The sequence below is a fragment of the Microchirus variegatus genome (assembly GCF_963457635.1).
Source record: "Microchirus variegatus genome assembly, chromosome: 1".
Taxonomy (NCBI): Eukaryota; Metazoa; Chordata; class Actinopteri; order Pleuronectiformes; family Soleidae; genus Microchirus; species Microchirus variegatus.
The window spans coordinates 31,627,449-31,651,394 of record NC_139802.1 but is presented as its reverse complement, the minus strand read 5'-3'; the positions used below and the strand labels follow the sequence as shown (position 1 = coordinate 31,651,394).

General features: G+C 41.5%; 3 protein-coding genes across 4 annotated transcripts; 2 read left to right on the top strand and 1 right to left on the bottom strand.

The window, feature by feature from the left end:
* The first annotated feature begins 148 nt into the window (after window positions 1-148).
* Window positions 149-15,221, top strand: rcan1b (regulator of calcineurin 1b). Of its 2 annotated transcripts, XM_083888203.1 has the most exons (5): window positions 149-351; window positions 478-625; window positions 10,832-11,005; window positions 11,754-11,913; window positions 12,007-15,221. In XM_083888203.1, the coding sequence occupies exons 2-5, from the start codon at window positions 506-508 to the stop codon at window positions 12,192-12,194; spliced, it is 642 nt and encodes a 213-aa protein (XP_083744329.1). In that variant the 5' UTR covers window positions 149-351; window positions 478-505; the 3' UTR covers window positions 12,195-15,221. The 2 variants fall into 2 exon arrangements, with proteins under 2 accessions (XP_083744329.1, XP_083744330.1); XM_083888204.1 differs by lacking the exons at window positions 149-351; window positions 478-625 and adding an exon at window positions 8,696-9,216.
* A 1,388-nt stretch (window positions 15,222-16,609) lies between these two features.
* slc19a2 (solute carrier family 19 member 2) lies at window positions 16,610-20,559 on the top strand. The gene is made up of 6 exons (XM_083893304.1): window positions 16,610-16,742; window positions 18,449-18,997; window positions 19,101-19,347; window positions 19,514-19,706; window positions 19,895-20,036; window positions 20,300-20,559. The coding sequence occupies exons 1-6, from the start codon at window positions 16,617-16,619 to the stop codon at window positions 20,480-20,482; spliced, it is 1,440 nt and encodes a 479-aa protein (XP_083749430.1). The 5' UTR covers window positions 16,610-16,616; the 3' UTR covers window positions 20,483-20,559.
* A 1,193-nt stretch (window positions 20,560-21,752) lies between these two features.
* arl6ip6 (ADP-ribosylation factor-like 6 interacting protein 6) lies at window positions 21,753-23,724 on the bottom strand. The gene is made up of 4 exons (XM_083893316.1): window positions 23,391-23,724; window positions 22,936-22,989; window positions 22,555-22,672; window positions 21,753-22,449 (listed from the first exon to the last, which is right to left on the bottom strand). Exons 1-4 carry the CDS (start codon window positions 23,656-23,658, stop codon window positions 22,356-22,358), a joined length of 534 nt encoding a protein of 177 aa, XP_083749442.1. The 5' UTR covers window positions 23,659-23,724; the 3' UTR covers window positions 21,753-22,355.
* Window positions 23,725-23,946: the final 222 nt, after the last annotated feature.

Below are 23,946 nucleotides of genomic sequence, written 5' to 3'. Positions count from 1 at the left end.
ACAATACAAATACTACAATACAAAACAAAAACCGGAAACACGGCTGCTGCTTCACATACGTCATTTCCTTTATACTGTACGTCATGCTAACACAATTACCCGAGAGGTTTATTTACAGTTATTACAGTATTATGCTGTTTTAGTTGAAGTCAAAATCGACCGTCAAACGACGTTGTTCACTCGAAACGGAAAATCACGGAACATCCTGTGCAGCGCTTGTTTTCATTTTAATATTTCTGGTTAGCATAAGTTATCTGCTAGCCAGCTTAGTGTCCCTTAGCCTGTAAGCTAGAAGACACCAGATCCGCTTTGCGTAAACGTTGATATGATACAACGCTATCTGTATTGATGGTACGTATGAGTAAACGCAGTGTTAGCTTTGTTGGACGTTAGCTCACAAATTATTGTTATAACTGTGTACGTATGAATGTTTTGCTCAAACTATTTCGGTCCTGTGTTCATTTTTTCTCTCCAAAGAAATCACTATAAATAACCGTAAACCGTGATGCAGAAGTCAGAGAATAGAGGTGATGAGGCGACTGTTAATGTCCAGTTTACCGATTTACCCAACGCCCTGATAGCTTGCAAAGTGCCAGAGGATTTGTTCACTGAAGACACTCTCAAGGTAAGAGCTCGTGCTTTTCTCAATAAAAGTGTTTGTTTTGATATGGAACGATAAATAGTTCACAATGTAAACCTACTTGTAATGCAAATTGATGGTGAGGATGTGTTGTGACACTCACAGTTTGGTGCTCTTGTATAAACGCATGGTAAACACTTCTGCCCTTCATTTGGTGTACCTAATAAAGTGGCTGCTTGGTACACCGGTACGCATTAGTTTCTACAAACAGCACTTTGGCTGGAAAGCCAAAAAAGAAAGACTCAACATTCTCTGTGTAAACACACATCATCAGTCCACAGCAGCCCATAACTGTCCAAAAGCTGTCTGTGTATTGTAGTAATAAACATTAACATTCGTTTCTGAGTAGGCCATACAAATATAAAATATTACTCACTGTCCAGGCTTAGTGAACAGCATCACTGAGAAAGCAATTAATGATGTGATTTGTAACCTTGTCATGACTGACCTCCACTCTTTTGCATGTCCACACACCTTGTTACAGCAATATAAACATGTTCTGTGTCAGTCATCAATCCACTAAGTTCTGCTGATTTACACCACTAGATGGAGGTAGTAGGTAAAAGGAATGTTATTTGACCAAGTTGTGGAAAGAGTTCATACTTCTCACTTCCATAGTGTAGCAAAACTATCTGATGATAAGTTCTGTCCTCCCACATGAAGCCCAAAAGTAGCACCAGACACAGAGGGAAATGTAGGTGGTAAGAATTGAGTTAGTGTCATGTAAAGTGGTTTGACTAGTGGCGTAGTTGTTTTTAATCTCTCTCCTTGTGTGTAAAGGGTGTCAACAGTGTATGACTATAGTCACACAGTGGAAAAATCATTATTATCCTTTCTATAAATGTTTGTTTTCCAACAAATTGCCAAAGAAAGGTCGTGAAGGGTTCATGTTGTTACTGATCAAACAGCCAAGTCACATGCTTAAAAACAGGCAGCTCACAGTTGAAGTGACTTTATTGCCACTTTTGCACACAAAAGAATATTAGTTAGATACTGATACATTAACAAACACTGTTCAGCACCGGTGTCATTGCCACACATTTCAGCAAAAACATCTCTTTCTTGGTGTTTAGCAGTCACCTGAGGTCCAGCATGCTACAGGTTTTTTCAATAATTAGTAATGAGCACCACCTGAGTCAATCAGCTCACCTGAAACTGCTGTTGTGATCATTTTCCACACCTCCACTACCTCCTCAGCCAGGTATATGATCAGCCAGATGGGCCAGTGTTTCACGATGTGCTGTAGGAGTTTGCTTACGTTGATGGAAAAGGGAAAAACAACACAGGAGAAGAGGGGAGAGGTTTTCCTCCCTTTTATTTTTCCCATGATCCTGCTGCTTTTCCACCGGGTGTGTGCAAGGATTTAAGGATCAGCTGATGTATCACATAGCAGAATATTCCGCTGAGGGTGTGTGAATGCCTATTGAATCTTTGAAAACAAAGTTAAATGCTCACTCTCCTGCACCAAACACCAAAAAATCAGTGTTTAACTAATGGCACATTTAGGTTGCATTTCAACTCCAAAAAAACTCAACGTTGGCAGGTTCATCACTGCGCGGCTGCTTGAAACTGCGGTGACTTCGTTTTATACTCACACACACAAACAAGTGACTCGTGACTTGTAAAGCAGTTGTTTTTAGTGTAAGTCAATTAAAAATATTTGCTCAATCAGTACGCCCTCCATGATCGGAGCACAGACTCCGCCTGACACAGTTTTTGGACTGAAAACAGCGATGGGGTTTGTGATGCCGGTCCCTAAACACACAAGACTCCTTTGTTAAATATTGAGATTTGAGACATTTCCCCAGTTATTGTTGGAGATTAACTCTCGTTTTTAGGATTGAAGTCTTTTTAATTGATCTACAGTTCGGCATTGTTCGGTTCGATCCTTGTATCGGAGGTCTCTTCCTGTGACGGCACTCTCGCCAATCAGTAGCTGGCAGTCTGGGGACACTAAAAATAATACCTGGGACCAGGTACTATGCTAGTGGAAAGGCAACTTAACCATGCCGAGGCGAGTAGAGCGCCATAAGGAGTTACTATTCTACTGCTGCTGCCTCCTTTTAACTTACTGATTGAGGCAACATTGGATCACCCACTCCTGAGTCCAGTTGTGTAAGGCTCCAGTGATTTTCTTTTTTCTCTATGGCAGGGTTTCTCACTCCTGGTCCTGGGGAGCCGCTGTCCTGCATGTTTTAGGTGTTTTCTCTGATTCAAATAAATGGGTCGTTATCCGGCTTACTGACGAGCTGACCATTTGAATCACATCTAAAACATCCAGGACAGTGGCTCCCCAGGACCAGGAGTGAGAAACCCTGCACTATGGCCTTTGGTGCACGAGAGTGAGTGTTAACAAAGTGATGCAAAATTTAATTTCCGGTCGGGAGAGGCTGAAAGCGCCCAACGTATTGTTGAGATGGCGTAATCTTGAACTGGAGCGGATATTCATTAGATTTTTTTTTGCTTTTCATTGTGACATCATGATGGCATGGCAGATTTCAGGTAATCATTGCCAGATTGTGGTTTATACGGTGCTCATGCATGGTCTGCATCAACTGTCAAATTGTTTTTTTGTTTATAAAGGTAAGAAGCGTGCAGTCATTTCTTCCACAAAAGTCAGTTTACAGGAAGCTGAATGTTTTTTCCAGTGTTACTGTATGTGCAAGTCAAACTGGTTTTAGCCTGACAGCAGGAGGAGAGCTGACAGTATTAATAAACCAACATGGAAGATCAGATTTAGGTCAAGGAAAACTCTGATGTAGGTCTGGAAAGTCAGGCAAGTTTCCTCTACTTTTCCAGCAGGACACACCCACCCACAGCTGTGGATGTGGTCACCGAGACGTAATAAGTTTTCAAATCACGGTCCCATTATTTTCATTAAAATCAAGATTAAGCATGTGTGGTCACAGTTTCCAGCAGGGTTATTAGCATTATTAGTCTTGCACAACAGGATGAGCAAGATCAACAGAGACAGAGGAGAATTATGTTTCCAGTCACCCTGATGATAAACAGGTCACATGCAGCATCTGAGGTCTTTTGTTGAGGTGGACATAAACTGACTCAGCAGTTGTGTTCACTAAATTTACTTTTGTTGTTCTCAAAGTCACTGTGACTCAGCTTTGGCTAAGTGGAGGAAGTAAATGGATGGGTTTTCTGAAATAATCCACAATAGCTGGCAGACAGAGCTAGAGATGGTTCAGATGTGTCACTGTGCTCCAGGCCCTCTGTTCCTGCTCAGACTCTGAATTTTCTCAAAGCCACAAGGAAATGGCATGTCAGTGTGTAACTTTCGTGGCAGGGCAGAGGTGGTGGTTTTTTTGAAACAAAGATAGCGTCAGTGGAATTTGTCTGGAAGGAACTGGAATCCAACTACAAGGAAAAATAAGGGTTTAACGCTTCATCTGACTGCCCTTAAGATTAAATTATAGTGTGACCACCATCATTTTAAATGGAAAATGTTTGGAACAAGAACAACCAGGATGTCTATTCTGAGCACATTAAGGCACTTTAAGTACTTAAAGCAGGCTTGTCCAAAGTCCGGCCCGGGGGCCAATCCAACCCTCGGTCAGATTTTGTACGGCCCGCAGCTTCAGTTCTATATTGTATTATTTATGGCCCAGGAGAGACTGGGGCAGAAAATCGGCCTCAATCCCATGTCATTTCCTGTTACCGTGTTATGTTATTATGATATCTGACTCCAGATGTGAAAGAAATGCAGAATTGTTTCATTTGTTCACTCAAGGACAATAAAATGATTATAAAACATGGCCTTTGTGTGTAAATTTGGCTGTAAAAAGACTACTATTGGCCCCCAGAAATCTTTACATTATCAAATTTGGCCCTCGTTAGAACAAGTTTGGACACCCCTGACTTAAAGTGATAGTCGTATGAAGTACTGACACAAAAGCAGCACTCAGGGTGCTTTCACACCTACAGCATTTGGTGCATCACCAGATCGACCAGTGGAGTTTGTTTGGAGTCGCAGCTGCGAAGCATGTTCGAAAATTTATTGTTTGGAGAAAATTACCGACACGTACGATGTAAGTCGTGAGGACCAGCGCCATGAGCGCAACGCAAAGCTGTTCCTCCATGTTTATCGGAAGGTGTGCGTTAGTCTGGTTCCGGTGGCGATGGTCTTCTCGGCCTATTTTGGTTCGTTTGGAACTATGCATATGTGAAAGCAAACCGTACCCACGTCTGATTTGCTCCATTGTAACATTTCTGTGACTGGTGCGGACCACATCGAACTATAGGTGTGAAAGCGCCCTTAGATTGACGTAGGCAGCAGTAGACAGCAGCTCTCATGTCACATGAGCTAAAAGACACTGATTTTGACACAACATTGACACAATATTAAATTTTCCTAAGACCTAACCTGGCATAGATTTTTCAATGTGAGCCTTTTACAGTGTATTGCCACTGGCACTGATGGGGTCTTATGCAGGATCTCACTGCAGGTGTTTTTGTTTATATTGTTGTCAGAACTGTAACTGGAATCAATATTTGTATTCATTTGCCTCTCAAAAATCCTGTATTCAGTGATTCAGTCTCTTCATCTCAGCTTTGGAAAGAAGAGCATGATGCAATAAAAATGTAACAGCTGGCTTGTTACACAACACTGTCCAGTATGTGGTCAAGATATGTTGTTGTGCACACCTGTTTTTGTGTGTGGGTGAGTGTGTTGCTTGCCTGTCTGTCAAGTGAGGGAATGGAAAAAATGGGAAGATGAAAAAAAAAAACCAGCGTGATGGAAAAAATGCAGGGCTGAGCGTGTACACTCTCTCACGCTTGACACTCAAACACACACACACACACACACACACACACACACACACACACACACACACACACACACACACACACACACACACACACACACACACACACACACACACACACAGCAGCCGCAGCGGGATGAGGTCTGGAGATGATTAGCACCTTACACATACACACACACACGGTAATGTTTAACATCAACAAACAACACTTACATGAGAGCATAAGTTTCACTGTCAGGGAGCCTAAGCAACATTACACAGCTTCATTTTCCACACACTTTTTTTTCCGAATTGTACCATGCATTAACACCTGCACTCAGTTCCTGCTCCAACACACCTGATTCAAATGAATTGGTCATTATCAGGCTTTTGCAGGGCTTTATTACAAGCTGACCATTTGATCAGGCGTGTTAGAACAGGGACACTTCTAAAACCTGTTGAGCAGTGGATTCCTAGCACCAGGATTGAGAAACACTGGACTAGCTCGTCTAAAAGTACATTGCTGGAGTGACACCACCTGTCAGATGTCAGTGCCTGTGCCCTGCTGAGATTTACTTCAGCTTCTAAATAAAACACAGAGGCTTTTAGGAAACTGCAGTGTGTGGGTGTGTGTACTTGTATTTGTTACCTCTTTTCTGGCACAAACACTGACCTTGTCAGGACTAGTAGACAATAAACCTGGTCCAAATGAAGCAGAACCTCATTTTGATTAACTGTTCTGAAAATCAGGCCTTTTTTAATACAACACAGTTGTGTTGGTGTGGGTGTGTTGTAGCTGTATCAGGAATGAATTATTTTTTGAAGCTTATCAGTGACTCAGTGAAATCTTGTCTTTTTGTAGGCATTTTTCTGCCACTGTCGCTGTCAACAAGGTTCCTCAAAAACATTCCATTCTATTGGATTGATGCCCCCATTCTTCACTCACAAGTTTTTCATTAACTCAGTTCTCGTCAGCGCGAACTACTTTTGGGTCTTTCAACCTCGTGAAAATATGCGTATCACGACGTGGAGAGAGAGACCACAATATGATGCATGTTGTGATAGCATGAGTAACGGACACATTATAGATAAGCGCTGCATCACTGCTGCCACCTATTGGCTTTACTCCACCTTAGGTGAGGTTTTTGTCTTAAGACTACCATCACAGCATCGATTCAGTGACATCTGAATCACAGATTGACCAATACTGCCATATCAATTCTAGTGTGAACAACAAGCGTCTAGTAGGTTTAGTTTTTGCCATGTTTGTCTGTCTGGTAACGCGGTCACGGATTCTGGATTTGTTGTTTGCCTTGCAAGATGAAGAGTGTACTGACATTGAGGGCAAAATGAGCGGCTTTCTGTCATTTTACTGTAAGACGCCATGTTACCGTGTATTTACACAGGATTTGTATATGCAAATATGCATATTCTTGCTCACTCGCGTAAATGCAAAGTCATGTGAGCACATATGCAAAGCTCTGTTGCTCAACCTCTTCCTGGAGTTGCCACATTATACTGCCCTAGATTCAGACAAAAAACACTTCACTTTTATCCGTACCCTTGTTTATGTTGTTTGTTGTGGTCTCATGCTCACAGTGCCATATGCATGCAATTAGTTCTTTTTAAATAGAAGCACAGAATAATAAATTCATTGAGAAATTAACCAAGCAGCTAAAGCTGTAGAATGCAGGGTCACTGGAAAAATAGCTAGTTCCCAAAATTAACTGAGTAAGTTTTAAGCAGTGAGTCAAAGCAGTGTCCTAAACAGAATAGCTGCATCTACATCTGTGTGTGTTTGTGTTAGCTGTCATGTTACACTCGGAATGTTCTGGGTTCAAACTCCACTTTTCCTCTGGCTGCTCCACTGTTAAGCTTCAGTTTAAAAATCAAGCCTCTTATGGCTGTTATTGGGGGGTGGGAATCTTCAGCTGAGAATCAAAACTGTTTAACTGGGGTTCTCGGTGAATGGATGTGGTATTAACGCACGTTAATGTAGGGCTGCAGCGATGACTCAGTTCGAAAATGTGTGGTTTGACAGTTCACTGAATAAATTTGGTTTGCAGTTTCTGGACAAAAAAAAGTAAGGGTAGATCTTGTTTAGCAACATTTTTATCTTTGGCCGTTCAGACTGAAAATCAGGCCTTTTTTAATACAACACAGTTGTGTTGGTGTGGGTGTGTTGAAGCTGTATCAGGAATGAATTATTTTTTGAAGCTTATCAGTGACTTAGTGAAATCTTGTCTTTTTGTAGGCATTTTTCTGACTTTCTTTTCGACTTCCTTTTTTGCAGTCAAGTAACATTAATCAGTTCAATAATTTAGTATCTGATTACTACATGGATTGTGATACTGGTGTTTCATTTTGGATTATTATATAAAATGCTAACAATTCATATTTCACAAAAGCATCAGAGATTTTTATCTCCTCCAGGTTGTAAATGTGGGTGTTGAATATATGCTTCATCGTAAACACAAAACATTGGTCGAGTTCTCACACAGGTGTGTGTTTAATCGGCTGCTGTGCCTTGTTTTTAGACGACACACACGCACACCCGGCTGCACTTCAAACCCTCCGCTATAAATACCTCATAAAAGCATGTTATCAAACTGCATACTTTCCATGAGCACCAGCTTTCACCTCTTGCTATTTATCCCCTCATCCCACCCATCCTACATTCTTCCTACCAGTCATCTCTCTCTTTCCCTCTCTCCCTTTGTCTTTGTCTCTTAAACTATCTGCTTCATCCATATTTACTAAGATTGACGTGTTTTCCACATCCTGCCCTGTGCGCTCAGGAGTCAGGTGATATGTGCGCGTAAATCAAGAGGCGAAAGGCTCATTGTTACATATTTTCCATTCAACAAGGATTTTTTTGTTTGTCTGAGTAGAAATGCAACTGAAATCAGATCAGTGTTTTTTTGTTTGCCAGTCGGTGATGTCATTATTTTCCAGTCACATACACACACAGGCCCTCTTTTATGTCTGATTAGTCAGCATTAGCTAGTATCTGTCAAAAGAAGGCTGGGATGGAAAAAAAAGCAAAACAGTGTCCCTCCTCTTTCCACAGCTGATTGGCTTGCAGGGAATGTACGGATGAATGACACAGGAAGAGGAGGGGATGGGATTGTGGGTAATGCGTCATCAGCTGGCAGGGGCTCATTTAAGCTGCCGTGTAGCAGGAGGAGAGAGAGAGAGAGCGAGTGAGCTCAGAAGAGGCTGAGTGACATTTTCAGCTCTACACGCCCAAATCTCTGGAAAATTCCTTCAGTTTGCAGGCTGCTGCAGAGTGGACTCACAGACGCTGACAGGAGGAGGCTGATTTTTAATCTTCACTTACAAGTGTTGCAGCAGGTGACGAGATAACCTTGGAATGTGGGTGAGAAGGCCAATTGTTGACTGAGGTTCTTTGAATGCAGCTCAGTGTTTCCCCCCCCAACATCGAGGACTTCGACTGTGAAGACAAATCGGCAAGTTTCAGATTCACAAAGAAGATCCATGGTGGATAAAAGCTGACCTGTTTCCTGTTGGGGACCATCTGTTACTTCCTGATTGTCCGTCACCCTGGGGAAGGCAACGCATTTCCGATTTCCCCCTTCCTCTTCATCATCATCATCATCATCAACATCACCTCCCTTGTCCCTGCCGCCGCTGAAGTCTGTATCAGCGCCCCGTTGCTCTCTGAGCTCAGGTATCAGGTGGAGAAGGTTCCGTCTTCCGGGGTCACCCATCATGCACATCAAGACCACCAAGTGTAACCGCTTCTGCCTGGTTGCCTCCGTGATGAACCAGGAAGTGTTCAGTCATCCTGAGGCACAGGTAAGCGAGAGAGAGTTCTGCCACTGTCGCTGCCAACAAGGTTCCTCAAAAACATTCCATTCTATTGGATTGATGCCACCATTCTTCACTCACAAGTTTTTCATTAACTCAGTTCTCGTCAGCGCGAACTACTTCTGGGTCTTTAAACCTCGTGAAAATATGCGTATCACGACGTGGAGAGAGAGACCACAATATGATGCATGTTGTGATAGCATGAGTAACGGACACATTATAGATAATGTGTAACTGTCGCTGCCAACAAGGTTCCTCAAAAACATTCCATTCTATTGGATTGATGCCACCATTCTTCACTCACAAGTTTTTCATTAACTCAGTTCTCGTCAGCGCGAACTACTTCTGGGTCTTTAAACCTCGTGAAAATATGCGTATCATGACGTGGAGAGAGAGACCACAATATGATGCATGTTGTGATAGCATGAGTAAAGGACACATTATAGATAAGCGCTGCATCACTGCTGCCACCTATTGGCTTTACTCCACCTTAGGTGAGGTTTTTGTCTTAAGACTACCATCACAGCATCGATTCAGTGACATCTGAATCACAGATTGACCAATACTGCCATATCAATTCTAGTGTGAACAACAAGCGTCTAGTAGGTTTAGTTTTTGCCATGTTTGTCTGTCTGGTAACGCGGTCACGGATTCTGGATTTGTTGTTTGCCTTGCAAGATGAAGAGTGTACTGACATTGAGGGGAAAATGAGCGGCTTTCTGTCATTTTACTGTAAGACGCCATGTTACCGTGTATTTACACAGGATTTGTATATGCAAATATGCATATTCTTGCTCACTCGCGTAAATGCAAAGTCATGTGAGCACATATGCAAAGCTCTGTTGCTCAACCTCTTCCTGGAGTTGCCACATTATACTGCCCTAGATTCAGACAAAAACCACTTCACTTTTATCCGTACCCTTGTTTATGTTGTTTGTTGTGGTCTCATGCTCACAGTGCCATATGCATGCAATTAGTTCTTTTTAAATAGAAGCACAGAATAATAAATTCATTGAGAAATTAACCAAGCAGCTAAAGCTGTAGAATGCAGGGTCACTGGAAAAATAGCTAGTTCCCAAAATATTTCCATGGCTGCATCATATTTTTGGAACAAGTGTGTTGTAACTGTGTAATAATAATAACCACACAAACAGCAGCTACATGGCTGTGCAAGAAAAGCTGGGGTCGAGTGCTGCTATTTACACAGTTGAAGGTGCACTGTTTTTCATTGACTGTTGACGCGTGTGTATGTCATCATGGAAATGAGAGCCAAGGTCAACTGTCTAGTTAATTATTCCTTCTTAATTAGAATCTGTAACTATAACAGGCCATTTAATATTGAGGCCATTGCTCTCCATCTATGACACAGACACAGAGTCAGGCTGCAAACCAAAGAGAAGCATCAGACATAGCGTCTGGTAAAAGAGGCTATTTTTGTCATTTTTATTCAGAGCTACTTAACTGTATTCATGGCTGCCTCTGCCTTGCCTATTTTTAGATCAGAAGGGCTCAATAGAACAAATTGAGTGAATAATCTTGCGGAAGCTGATCTAATTTCTCCTGATTTCTCCTGTTTCTCTTTCCTCCACCTCTTCTTTTCCAGGCCAGTTTTGAAGCCTTGTTCCGTTCCTTCAACCCCGAGGTACAGTTCCAGTACTTCAAGTCTTTCCGGCGGATCAGGATCAGCTTCAGTGATGCTCTGGCTGCAGCCGAGGCCAGACTGCGACTGCATAAGACTGACTTCAATGGCAAAGAGATGAGGCTCTACTTTGCCCAGGTAATGTCTTTGAAACTCACCTGCACTGATGTTAAAAGATATATGCTTTCATCGCTTGTGTCTTGACATAAAGAATCACACTCAAGCTGCTAGGACACATTTCTATTCCCTAACATCAAGTTGTCTGGCTCTATGACTTCCTTTACACCTGGCATTATCTGTGATCAGATAGTGATCCGACAGCGCTTCACCACATGCATTTACACCTGGTGTTTCCACATCAACATCCGATTGCTGTCCGGATCTTGATGATAGCAATTTTCAAGAGAGCTCGGCTGAACTTGAACTTCCTGGTTCGTCATGGTCACCTCTGCTGCCATATTAACAGCACCGTTAGCCGTACGTGAAGTCGCACTGTTGTTTATTTCCACTCACATAGATGAGGGTTGAGGGGAGATGCATCAGAGACATTTACACCTCCTGACGTCGGATCGGATGACAATCCGTCCTCGGGTGTATTTATGACTGTGCTTACAAGTGGCCAGGTGCTATCCGATTGTAATCCGATCACATAAAACACATTTTAATGCCAGGTATAAAGGGCTGCCTATGTCTGCCAATACTAAGCCAGTTTAGTCAAAGCAAAAACCATCAACAATTTTGATCCAACAAAATGGAGGCACCTGCAGTAAATACAACAGTATAACAGTATTGGTCCTCTTCTTTTCAATGCTCAACACGCTAACTACCTTTTGTTGTGGAATGTATTTCCAGTTTGATGTTCTAACTGTGTTCTTTTGTCCTGTAGTCTGTCCATATAGGGAGTCCTCGCCTGGAGCCTCCCAAGCCAGATAAGCAGTTCCTGATCTCCCCGCCTGCCTCACCTCCAGTTGGCTGGGAACAGGCTCATGACGCTACACCCGTCATCAACTATGACCTGCTGTGTGCCATCTCAAAACTAGGACCAGGTACTGGGCATTACCGCAGTATGACACAGAAATTACCAACAGATACGCGTTGCAGCTTTAAAATGACACCAGTCTCTTTGTGCGATTTCCCAGGGGAAAAATACGAGCTCCACACAGCCACTCCCACCACTCCCAGTGTTGTCGTCCATGTCTGCGACGACGAACACGGCGGCGACAGCTCGGCCCCCGATGACAGCGACCTTGATGACAAGCCCCGCCCACCTAGGCCAAAAATCATCCAGACTCGTCGTCCTGACTACAGCCCAGAGGTGAAGCAGTGAGCCACGATTTAAAAAAGGGTGAGGAGCGACAGAGTGACGACAGTAACATTCCATCCTGGAGCGACTGGTCAAGACCTGAACACACTCTCTGAGCTTTGAGGGTTTTTTTGGAGACTTTGGCGCCTGAAGGTGCCGTGATGTCCTATCGACGAGCATTACATAAGACAGAGAGAAATTATGGAGTTGAATGCTGCATTCATGTTCTGTGGGAAAGATGGTAGATAATGACCTTTCAAGTGGAAAATCTGCTTAGCAGTGAGATGTGACATGTACTGCATGTGAATATGAGGTGTGGAGAGGGAGCTGTAACTAATAATGTATACCTTTTTTTTTTGGATTGTTGTGTTAATAATACTACAATAGGAGACTTTGCTGAATATTTGGGTTGTGGTGACAATTATATTTTTTTGTTTTTTAAAAAGAAAACCGATGTAACAGTGAAATGAAGGTGGTCAGGTGCAAATCAAGTCTGTGCAAGACCATCAAAAGTGATATGGACATTCTTCCCACATGGCATGAATGCGGCATCATTCTGAGAAGTCATGTTTGCGTCTTACTCATCTAGACTATGGGATGTAACGGACTGACCGGAGGAGAAAATCATCCATAGATAACTGATTCACTGGGTTTCAGGCTGAAGATCTTCACCCACACACTGCCACCTTCTTTCTCACATCATCGCGTCATTATCTGAAGAGGTCACACAGGAGCTACTGCTCTTCACATCTGCAGCTGTTTGTTTTTTTTTGGTTGACCGGGAAGTCCAGGCAGAGCTCACCGTACTCATGCTCATACAAACATGACTCCAGTATGGCTGTGTTCCTGTCATGACCTCTAAAAGTGTTCATTGTGGATTATTTCAGTTTTGATTTCTCCATGTGTCCATGGTCTGGTTTGGAGTTCTAGCAAAGAAATTATGCTATTTGACATTAAAAGGGGGTAGTTCAGTTTTTTGTTTAGCTTTTTTGAAGTGAGGTTGTACGAGGTCTGCTGTGAGTGTCTGCTGAGTCACCAGCCTGTTTTGACTGGAAACTGAAGTTTGTGGTGCTTTGTAAACCAATCACTCCCCTACACCAAAGTCTAGAGACAAAATCAGCAATATTACACAGCACACAGTTGTTCATCCACTCCATCAGTAAGTTCAAATGTGATATTTTGTCACTTCAATGTGTGAAATCCTTCATTTGGATTTACTTTCAGACTGTCAGAGGTTATATTTTCGCCGGAGTTTGTTTGTCAGTTAGCAACATAACTCGTAAAGTCACAAACGGATTTGGATGAAATGTTCAGGAAATGTCCGCAATGGGACCAGGAACAAGTGATTCAATTTTGGGATCCATACACGCTATCACTGGTTACAACACTTGCTGTCTGACCCAGGCGCACCGGCAGGTTGTATTTTGTAGGCACTGAGCTGCCTTGGCGTGGGGTCTGCGGTCTCTGAGTGCTTTTCTAGTTCTGTATGAACTTTGGTGCAGGAAAGTGGGTGGTTTACAAACTTTAGCTTCCAGGTTAAAAAGGCAAGATAAAGTGGCAAGAATATTCTTAAGTTGCTGGTTCCCAACACACCAGGCAACATCGTGCAACCTCACTTGGAAAAAAAACTTTGAAATAAATTTTTTGAATGTGGTTCTCATGTCAACTTTTTCATCCGAGGGCCTCTCACCACATCAGCCATTGTATATTCTCAGCTTAAATAAAATAGGGCTAATCTGTTTTTCGTCCATACTTGGGCTACATAGTATTCTGTGAGAAAATACAAATGACGCACTGTTATTGTCAAGGCCCAGCACGCGTTCTAATGATGGGCAATCATTTGATGTACGTTTTAAAAGAGATTAGCGTGTGGTCTGTATGGTTAATGTCTTACTGTATCCATATGAGCTATGTGCATGTGTAACGGTTGCTGCAAATATGCACCAGAGGCATGTCCTGTAATGATTGTGTCATTTCTTTTCACACTGCAGTGTTATAGTACAGCAACATCGCAACACTCCATACAATACTGTTCCGAAACCACTCTTCTTTTCTTGTGATACTATAGAAACCAAAATCTTGCAACATTTTAATGCTGTGAGAAAAGTTTTGTTTTTTTTAAAGAAATGCGAGTGTGTGTTATTAAATGTACCCTGCGATTGCAATGATCTCCCCATCCGTCTCCCATCTCAGCACTGAACAACACGAGGGGCTGAGAAAACCAGCTTCACGTTCACTGTGTCGTACTTAGTTAGTGGGTTAGATAATTAATTGCATACAGTACGTGTTTGGTGATACTCAGTGAACCAGAGAGGTACATTATATAATGCCGGAAAAATATTCAGGGCTGAAAAGCAGCACCTGCTTTATACCATCATCTTCAGTCTCTGAATTTATTTCTATTTATTACGTTTCGTTTGTGCTTTTATTTAAAGACGGACAGGAAACAGCAGGGTGCAGTCAAAGCTCAGTATTTATGCGCTACTTGCTATGTTATTATTGTGTTTTCACGGTGCAGTTGATTTAAAGCTGTGGTCTGGAATTTCATCTTGTGGCTGTCCGCTGCTGCTGCTGGGCTGTAAGCATAGACTGTAAATGAAAATGGACGTAGTCTTCCAGTTGCAAAACAAACTCCTGTTGTGAAGCCTCGGGGTTTGCTGTCACATGGCGTCCACTCATGTGCCGTACTTTATCATCTATTTTCATCTAAATGGGATCAGGATTCGCAGAATGAACATTGAAACAACCGAAACTAGCAATCAAGATTGAGTCGCCCCCTGGTGGCCAGCAGCTCCTTCTGTCCTACTTTCTGGGCTTCACTTTTCAAACTGGAAGATGACATCTATTTTCTCATACACAGTCTATGATCATAAGTGAAGCATTTAATGAACTGCAGCTTTAATTCAGACAGTACTGAAGACGCACCGATCCACTTTTCTTTATTTTATCACTTCTGATGTGATAACTGGATTTGGAAACTTTGGGAGAATCGATGTCAACTTGTGGAAGCAGCACTGTGAAACAACTGAGCGTCAGTTTAGCTACTTTTCTACTGCTATTTTAACTTGATTTATATGAGAAGAAAATCAAACATTAAGTTACCATTAAATAAAGATTTTACCATTGAAAAGTGAGTGTGCATCATTTTTATTGCCGTCTAATATCTGTGTTTTTCTTTGTGGATACAGCTGCAAATAAATTGTGACTTTTGTTAGGCTCAAATTTACCATGAGCAGCCGTATCAAATATTTAGTTTAGGAGGTGTAAAACAAGGGAATAATGGTTGTGAATTATTGTAAACATACATTAATCATAGATCAGGGTCCTGGGGAGCCACTGTCCTGCATTTCCCTGCTCAATAACACCTGATGCTCCGTTCCCCAAGTGTCAACAGGTGAAGCAACAGCGACCTCTGCTGTTTTAACAGACATTTCAGCCTCTGATATTCCAAGGTCATCTCAAAATAGATCCAGTGCTTGACCAACAGTTTTTTAATGTTGACCTCAAACACAACTAAATTGTTAATGAAGTGACATTTCAGAACACTAGTAGTTTGTGTATGTGAGTAAATACAGTTAAGGTCACACATTTTGAACTTTGAAATTTAAACCAAAATACAAAATACAAAAATACAATGAGTCCAAAAAATTAATATTCATGGTTAATATTCAGTGGAATTGTTTTGTTTTTTTAATCATCATAAAAGTACTTAATGTTGTCATTATTTTCTTGGACAATAATATGTCGAAATCCCTCAGTTCTGTGACAGCAGCAATTGTGGACAATGAAACTTTACTAAACATGTTTACATGTTACCTATATGCTTGAGTATATGTTCAAATAAACACCCTATAAATGTAAACATGTACCCATGGTGTATTTTTTGTAGGTTTTTGCGGAGTTTACACTGAGACAATTTTAATTTGACAACATTTTTGATTATTAGCATACAGTATATCAGTAAATGGAAAAATCAACATTTGATTTTATTTATATAAGGGAAATCAGGCAAAAATAAATAAGATTCCAATAACAACACATATACACTAATAGCCACTGTCAATTAAATAAACCATTAAATTGACCATTTGAATCTTTAATTATGTCATTATATTTGTCATCTTACTGTGTATTCACTATCGTTGGTTTTGCCATTTATTTACAAATTGATGGTCGACGTCGGTATTCATGAAATCCGCTTGTTCTAGAGGCGTTGTTATGAGAGTAACACTACTGCGCATGGGCAAGGGTGCCCAACACGGAAATAAGCTTTTTGGGCATTATGTCCTTCTCGTATGCGCTGGGTGAGCAGCTCCATAGGAAAGAACTGAGCCAAAGGGGGCGCTGCTCTATCCATACTTTATTATATCTATGCAGAGAAAGCGAGCGCACATCATAGACATGTACTGCACGTGAGCGTAGTCGAGGTCGTGTTGACATCCCAAAATGTCTGCCTTGTTTTACCCCACAGTTCTGCTGTGTGCTTACGGTTTCTTCTCGAACATGCGGCCGTCGGAACCTTTCCTCACAGCCTTTCTAATGGGACCAGACAAGAACCTGACAGAAACACAGGTCAGTTTGTTTGATTAGCTATAAGGCTAGCTGTTAGCATGTGCTAGTTTACTGTCAGAACCTGATGTCTCCTCAGCAACAGCAATGTGATAGTTTGAGCGTTCATTATCAGTTTATTTTACATTAGAAGTTAAAGAAAGGACTCAGTGTTACAGTGTATTGTAGAGTTTAACGTCGGGTAAAGTTACTCCATTCATAAAAGAGGAAGTCAAACGAAGTAAAGTTACTTGTCATGACAGTTGTACTTCTCCTATTCATCCTAAGCTAATTTTCATTTAGCTTAAATTCATTATAAGCCTCAAGTTGCAATGTTAAAATGAGAAGCAGTAGTTACACTACGTATAATGTACATACTGTTTTGGATTTTTCTGACGTTTATTTTCTGTAATAATAGATTAGTTGTTTAGATAATTCCTTTTAAATGAAGATGATTAACTGCAAAAAAAAAAACTGTCTGATGCAGTGTAAAAGTTCTGGTTCAATGACAATTTGTATTCAAACGGTCGTCTTCATCGTGATGTTAAAATTTTGACACCATGAGACCAAGACAACACTTTAAAATTGATCAAGTTATTGAGACATTGATATTTTTTGTTGTGGTATTGCCTTTCCACCACTGTTGTTAGCTCTTGTTTGAGATAAAGAAATTAACATTGCATCCTTATACTTAAATGCCCTGCTTTCATAGTAGAATATCACTGTCGCATGAACTTGTGCCACATGCCACATGTTTGTGGTAATTGTACTTCCTTGTTACATCATCACGTAAGGTGCTTGTGCCCCACGCATTCCTCATCATCTTCCGTCATTGGTTTGTCTGTCTCATCTTTTGGTCGTGTGCATATGTACTGTCATCGCAACCACCAGTTGGAAAACACTAGTGTCGTGTTGTGAGCAAGGCTGTATGTGTTCTAAATTTTCTCAGGCTCAGACGTAGCTGTTTCACAACCAAGAGCAACAATGCCCTGGCCCTTTGGAATGTTTCTTGTTAATCCTTTTATAAGAAACTGAAGAAAATGCCTCTGAAAAGAGAAGCTTTTCCAAGTAATCAAAGCCGTTTGAATGAATTCTGCCAAGATGAAACACTGATTCTCTCCCACATGCATTCTTACTTTAGGAGCCACAAAAACTTGACTGAATAGATGTGCTCATTGTCCAATGCAGTTATACTACATTATGGTGAAAACATTAACTTGTGACTTTTCAACATCTGCATGCAAAATCTCTTGGTATCCAGGTGAACAAGTTAAACTGACAATTAGAGCTGAAACAATTAATCGATGAATCAATTATTAATTGATTACTAAATTAATCGTCAACTATTTTGATAATCGATAATTGGTTTTAAGCTTTTTTCATGATTAAAACAAGATTGCTTATTGTTTTAGCTTCTTAAATGTGAATAATTTCTTGATTTCTTTGCTCCACATAACAAAGAAATCATTAAAACATCATCATTTCCAGGTTTGACGATCATTGATCAACGTTTTTTGACATTTTGTGAACTAAACGATTTCATCGAGAAAATAATCGACCGATTAAGCGATTACCAAAATAATCGTTAGTTGCAGCTCTACTGACAATAGTGACACAGCAGAAACACTAATAGCTGCAGTAAGCAAGTGATCTGAGCGAGAACGAGACTTTTGCACCACTATGGCTGACTGTGACAACACTAACTTATGAAAATCCTCTGTTATCTGCAGGTGGTTAATGAAATCTATCCAGTATGGACATATTCCTACCTCGTGCTGCTGTTCCCTGTCTTCCTCGCCACCGACTACCTCTGTTATAAGCCTATATTAGTCCTGCAGGCCACGAGCTTGGTCATCACCTTTGTCATTCTGCTGAAGGCACCGGGCATGTTGGCCATGCAGCTCCTGGAGGTTTTCTTTGGACTGGCCACAGCCTCAGATGTGGCCTACTACTCGTACATCTACAGCGTGGTTGAGCCGGCTTACTACCAGAGAGCGACGGGCTACTGCCGCAGCGCCGCTCTGTTTGGATCTGCTGCCGGATCTCTGTTGGGACAGCTTCTGCTCACTGTCGCCAGAGTTGAGCTGCTCCATCTTGTCATTGGTACTCTGACTTCGGCCTCTGTGGCCTTTGTTACTCCGTGGTTTCTGCCCATGCCCAAGAAGAGCTTGTTTTTCCACAAAAGCCCTGCAGAAGCTAAGAAGAGGCGTAACAGCTCATTCAAGAATGTGGAAGATTCAGAGAGCAAAGTGCCTCTGAACAGCCAGGATGACTGCACAGTGAGTGCTATTTTTTTCCAGGTTAAACCAATGTTATGATAAATATTTATCTGTGTTAATATGAAGAACACATTCTTCTGTACATCCACTGCTCTCCATGTAGATACCAACATCCTCCAAACCAAACAGCTCCAGCGGTGGTGTTGTAGAGGTGTTGAAAATGCTGTTGAAAGATTTCCTGCAGTGCTACAGAAATCGCTCCTTGCTGGCCTGGTCACTGTGGTGGGCGCTGGCCACATGTGGCTACTTCCAGGTCATCAACTACGCTCAAGCTGTGTGGGAGAACATTCGTCCATCCAAGGAATATGAAATCTACAATGGCTATGTAGAGACAGCGTCCACACTGTTAGGTGAGCCTGCTGTAGAAACCGTTAAAAGGGACATCTAAAAGACAAGATTGATTGATGGAAAGTATTGGGGGTTTACTTACTCACCTTTTGAGTCATCAGTTGTTCTCACTTGACAGCATGTGTCTTCTGTGCTGGGTGATGTATGAACAGACTGTCTTTCTAACAGGGGCTCTGGGAGCTCTGCTGGTCGGCTACCTGCCTGTGCACTGGGCTCTGTGGGGCGAGCTGGCTCTGTGCATCCTCTCTCTGCTCATGGCTGCGTGTGTGTTTGTCATGGTCACATTGAAGAACATCTGGCTGTGCTACAGCTCATACATCATCTTCAGAGCCACATACATGCTGCTCATCACAGTGGCCACGTGAGTAACCAGTCACTCAGCTTCTCTTAAATGTATTCCTGATCTTCAGAGGATTTGGATGTCAGTTTTACTTTTATTTATTCTTTCAACAGTCTTATTCAGGTTCATTTCTAAATCAATAAAAAAAGTGTCCCACAGATCTGAACTTTCCTCGTGATTGTGCCATGCTGTGCCTTCTGACCCTTCAGATATCAAATCGCAGCCAGTCTCAGCATGCAGCGGTATGCGCTGGTGTTTGGAGTGAACACCTTCATCGCTCTTCTTCTGCAGACTCTGCTCACTGTCGTGGTGGTGGACTCTGCAGGCCTCGGCCTCGACGTCTTCCCTCAGGTAAGAAGTGCAACATTCGCGGCTTGCACTGAAGTTCCCATGTGTATGCAGCTAGTGATTTAGGCTGCATCACTGATCTGGTAGCCTTTAAATATTGTACAATAAAAACCATGTTAAAAAAATTTAATGGCTCAGGGGAACCGAAACCTCAGATCTTTTACTTTAAATCAGATATTGACAGTTTTTTGTGTTTGACAGATGCTGACCAATATACACATTGAACCTGTCATGAAATATTATTCGTCTTTTTTTCCTTCCTTCAGTTCCTCATCTATGGCAGCTACTTTGCCATCATTTCTGCAGTCTTCCTCCTGTCTTGGCTTTTCAAACTTGCCTCCAAGAGGCGCTCTGAGCAGGAAGCAGTGTCCAGAGCAGAAGATAAAACACAAAGCAGCCGCAAACCTGAGGCACCAACTCTGAGTGAACACAGTGATTCAACAAGGTGAGCTTTGTGCAGTGACTGTCGTGGACGACACTGCTCAAAACACTTTGGCCACTAGGAGTCAGGAGAGATGACGGACACAGGAGAGGAGTATCTTTAGGGATTGATGTCATTGTTGATGTGTTTTGCTACATCCATCTGGATGCAAATGGATGTTGTTATGAAACTAAAACATGGAAGGGGATGTAGCCTTTCAACTCAGAAAGCCAGCATCAGAGGAACAAACACTATATCCACTCAGAAGGCCCTAAACACTAAACACTTACACTGGGGATGTTGTCTGCTGCTGATAAGTCCTTTCAATGGCAGAAAACACCAAAATCTGTGCATACAAGATCGAACAAATTTGTTCTTTTTCTTGCGGAAAAGCCATTGGGAATGACTTCATTTTAGCCCACTTTGAATTTCTGGCCAATCACACAATAGTTGTTGGACACCACCACACAAGAAAAACAGTTCTGCCCAGATGATGTGTCAAGAACAAGCTTCAACAACTCCCAAACAAGGGCTGTGAGAAAATAATGACTTCATTCTTTTCTCGCAGCCCAGGGAGAGCGAGAGAGAGAGCTAAACTAAAGACTGTTCTTTAGTCTGTACAGACACTTAATCACAGCACTTATTGAAATTCTCTAGGGTTAACATTACAATATCTTTCCGTTAGATTTAGAAGCTTTTAAGATTGTGATGCAAGATGTGATAAGCTGATGCCTTATGTTAAGTTCACACTACAAAACAATACCTGCATCTTTGCATTCACTTTGTATGTACTTTAACAAACTACTACTGTCAACAACTAAATACTTTTGAGCTGCTACTTCTGTGTTTAATTTGTCAACAGCCAGATGTCTGTTAACACATTTGTACTGTATTCTTATTTTGTAGCCGATCACTGTGTATGGTTAATGAACACGTTACTGATGAAGCTTGAAATGTTCCGTTGTTCACCAATGTAAAAGCATAATGTTTGACGTTGTTGGGCTTAGATGTTTGTTAGTGCTGAATGGTACTCAAGTGTTTGTGTGTGAATGAACTTATAATTTGTCAGCAAGTGCAGTAGGACCATGGGTGAAATGAAGTCTATTATTTCATGAGTGACTTGAAAAAACAAGTCTGTACTACTAATACTGGCGCTTTATAGGAATGTTGCTGCTTTAGTGAATGAGTGGAACACTTCAGTTAATACCTCCATTATTTTCTACTGGACAACTTACTTGCAAATGTGTTATCCTATCGATAAACAAAATGATCAGTGAAGTTTGAAATAATATAATAATTCTGATGTATTTATTTGTTCATTCATAAAAAAAAATATATATATACTTGAAAGTGGTAGTGGTAGAAAACACACAATCATCTCATCACCAAAATCAGGTGACATCACATAATTCAGTTTCCAGTTAGAAGACGCAAGCGCACAGAGATGGTAAACTTATTTTCTCGGTGTATTTATTTGTACCCACATCAGTGGAGATGGCGGTCAACTTGGCACTTGAATAGTGAATGTGTTTGTTCTGTATTTCTGAGAAAAGAAATGTATGAAAAACCCTGTAGAAAAAAAACAATGTTCTCTATGCAAAAGGTATCTCAAATAAACTTTCCTTTGCCTTATAACCATGTGTTATTTCCCATATGCAGATCTGTTTACACTGTTGTGTTTTGCATGCTTTCGTTGATACTGTCAAAATAAAGGCACACAAGTTGTAATGTCCACCCCACACATAATTTGGCATCCTAATGAACAATAAAAAAAAATATGTCTATCCTTTATTTAACTAGGTAAAGTCCCATGACCAGTAACAGTAAAAAAAAAAGGTTCTTTGCAAGCATAATTCCTCAGATACTTTGACATGGTTTACAGTGTAGTATGGATCTCTGTGTCAGGTGAGGCTCCAGATGACGGTGAGCATTGCCATGATGCCATTGAGGACAACAACACCATAATCTATGAGCAAACCCTGGTCAGATACATCTCTGAAAGAAAGCAAAGACAGCTTTTGTTTTGTTTGCTGGTGAGTTCAAATATTACACTTGTGCACATCAACCAACACATTAATCCAGACTGATCCACCCTTTTACCTGAAGCGGGACAGAGCCAGTGAGCCAGGCTGGTACGAGTCCAGGTAGGTGAGAGTCCATGAGAGCATGCAGCAGATGGACCCGGCTAATACTGACAGCACCAGGATACTCCAGAAACCTACACACACACACAACCCATGTGCTACTTAAACTCATCCCACAATGCACTATGATTATTATTATTATTATTGAAATATTCTGGTTTTTATTTGCAGGTGAAAAAAAATCATAGTTTCTGAAGCAAAGACAGTAGGACAGACCGCTCAATTTAAAGGAATAGTCCAGGTTTTTTTTTTAATGAATAGAAAGGCAAATAAAAGGCAGTATTGCAACATTATGGATGCAAACTGCAAAAAGGAATGTGTTGGATGCGACACTCACCCAGAACACTCTCTTCAGTCCCATCCACTCCTCTCACTCTCTCTGCCCGCAGCTCTGAAACAGTCACCATCAGTCACTACTGCATCACAGTATGTGAAAAAGCAAATTATGATCATAATTTCTGATTTTATGAGTTAAAAGTACAGTGCGTTTCTGGGGTAAAACAAATCTTAATACAATCAAAGGTAATTATACATTTGTTTGGTTTTATTTTATTTTTTATTTTGTTTTACCTTCAATTTGTGCAAAATTAAAGCAATTTCACCTAAATTGTACACACTGCACCTTTAATTGCAGGTTATTTGCACAGATGTTATGAGGTCCAACATAAACCGTCGGGGAGTTTATATTTCATTTAAAAGTTCTTAGACTTTCTGTTCATACAATTTAAAAGTAATTTAAAGTAGCCTTTTCGACGTTAGTTGCACATGATAACACACAAAAGCGCTCCTCACCTTTCATGATCGGGTAAACAAGGGCGCAGAAACAACCGACAGCGGCCACGAACACGGCGGAGCTCAGGACAGACAGGGTAACCACCGACCACTTTCTGGGGCCTCCCCGGTCGGCGTCGAGCCTCCGTCCCGTACCCGCAGCGTCAGCCTCTCCTGACGAGACGCCCCCGCTGAATCTCACGGTTCCTGAACGCCTCATTACCTCTGGGGAAAATAAGCGAGTTTCGCTCATGACGCGCCCGTCGTCTGTCCCTCTCGTTATCTGCATTGTGATGATAAAAGCTGTTGTTTTGGGAACTCCTCAGGTATGTGCTGGTGTTGACATGACTGTCCCAGTGGCACTTCCGCACACACAAAATGTCCCTCGGGCTTTCCGTAGGTGTAGTTCTATTTTTTTTTGTCCGGTTTTTAATCCGATTATATCTTAATATACACATAGTTCAACTTCAGATTAAATGGCAGTAGTGATGTTGGAAAGATATTGAGATATTTGAACTTCCTGGATCAATAACTAAGTGAAACAAGCATGCAGGGACTGTCCACAAAGTACAGTGAG

Bases quoted from the DNA above. Each gene is read 5' to 3' on its own strand.
- rcan1b (XM_083888203.1), top strand. From the start codon at position 506: ATGCAGAAGTCAGAGAATAGAGGTGATGAGGCGACTGTTAATGTCCAG. The intron at 626-10,831 runs GTAAGAGCTCGT...CTTCTTTTCCAG, and splicing joins TCACTGAAGACACTCTCAAG to GCCAGTTTTGAAGCCTTGTT. The intron at 11,914-12,006 runs GTACTGGGCATT...GCGATTTCCCAG, and splicing joins CATCTCAAAACTAGGACCAG to GGGAAAAATACGAGCTCCAC.
- slc19a2 (XM_083893304.1), top strand. From the start codon at position 16,617: ATGTCTGCCTTGTTTTACCCCACAGTTCTGCTGTGTGCTTACGGTTTC. The intron at 19,707-19,894 runs GTGAGTAACCAG...CTGACCCTTCAG, and splicing joins CTGCTCATCACAGTGGCCAC to ATATCAAATCGCAGCCAGTC. The intron at 20,037-20,299 runs GTAAGAAGTGCA...TCCTTCCTTCAG, and splicing joins GCCTCGACGTCTTCCCTCAG to TTCCTCATCTATGGCAGCTA.
- arl6ip6 (XM_083893316.1), bottom strand. From the start codon at position 23,658: ATGCAGATAACGAGAGGGACAGACGACGGGCGCGTCATGAGCGAAACT. The intron at 22,673-22,935 runs GTGAGTGTCGCA...GTGTGTGTGTAG, and splicing joins GACTGAAGAGAGTGTTCTGG to GTTTCTGGAGTATCCTGGTG. The intron at 22,450-22,554 runs GTAAAAGGGTGG...GCTTTCTTTCAG, and splicing joins CTGGCTCTGTCCCGCTTCAG to AGATGTATCTGACCAGGGTT.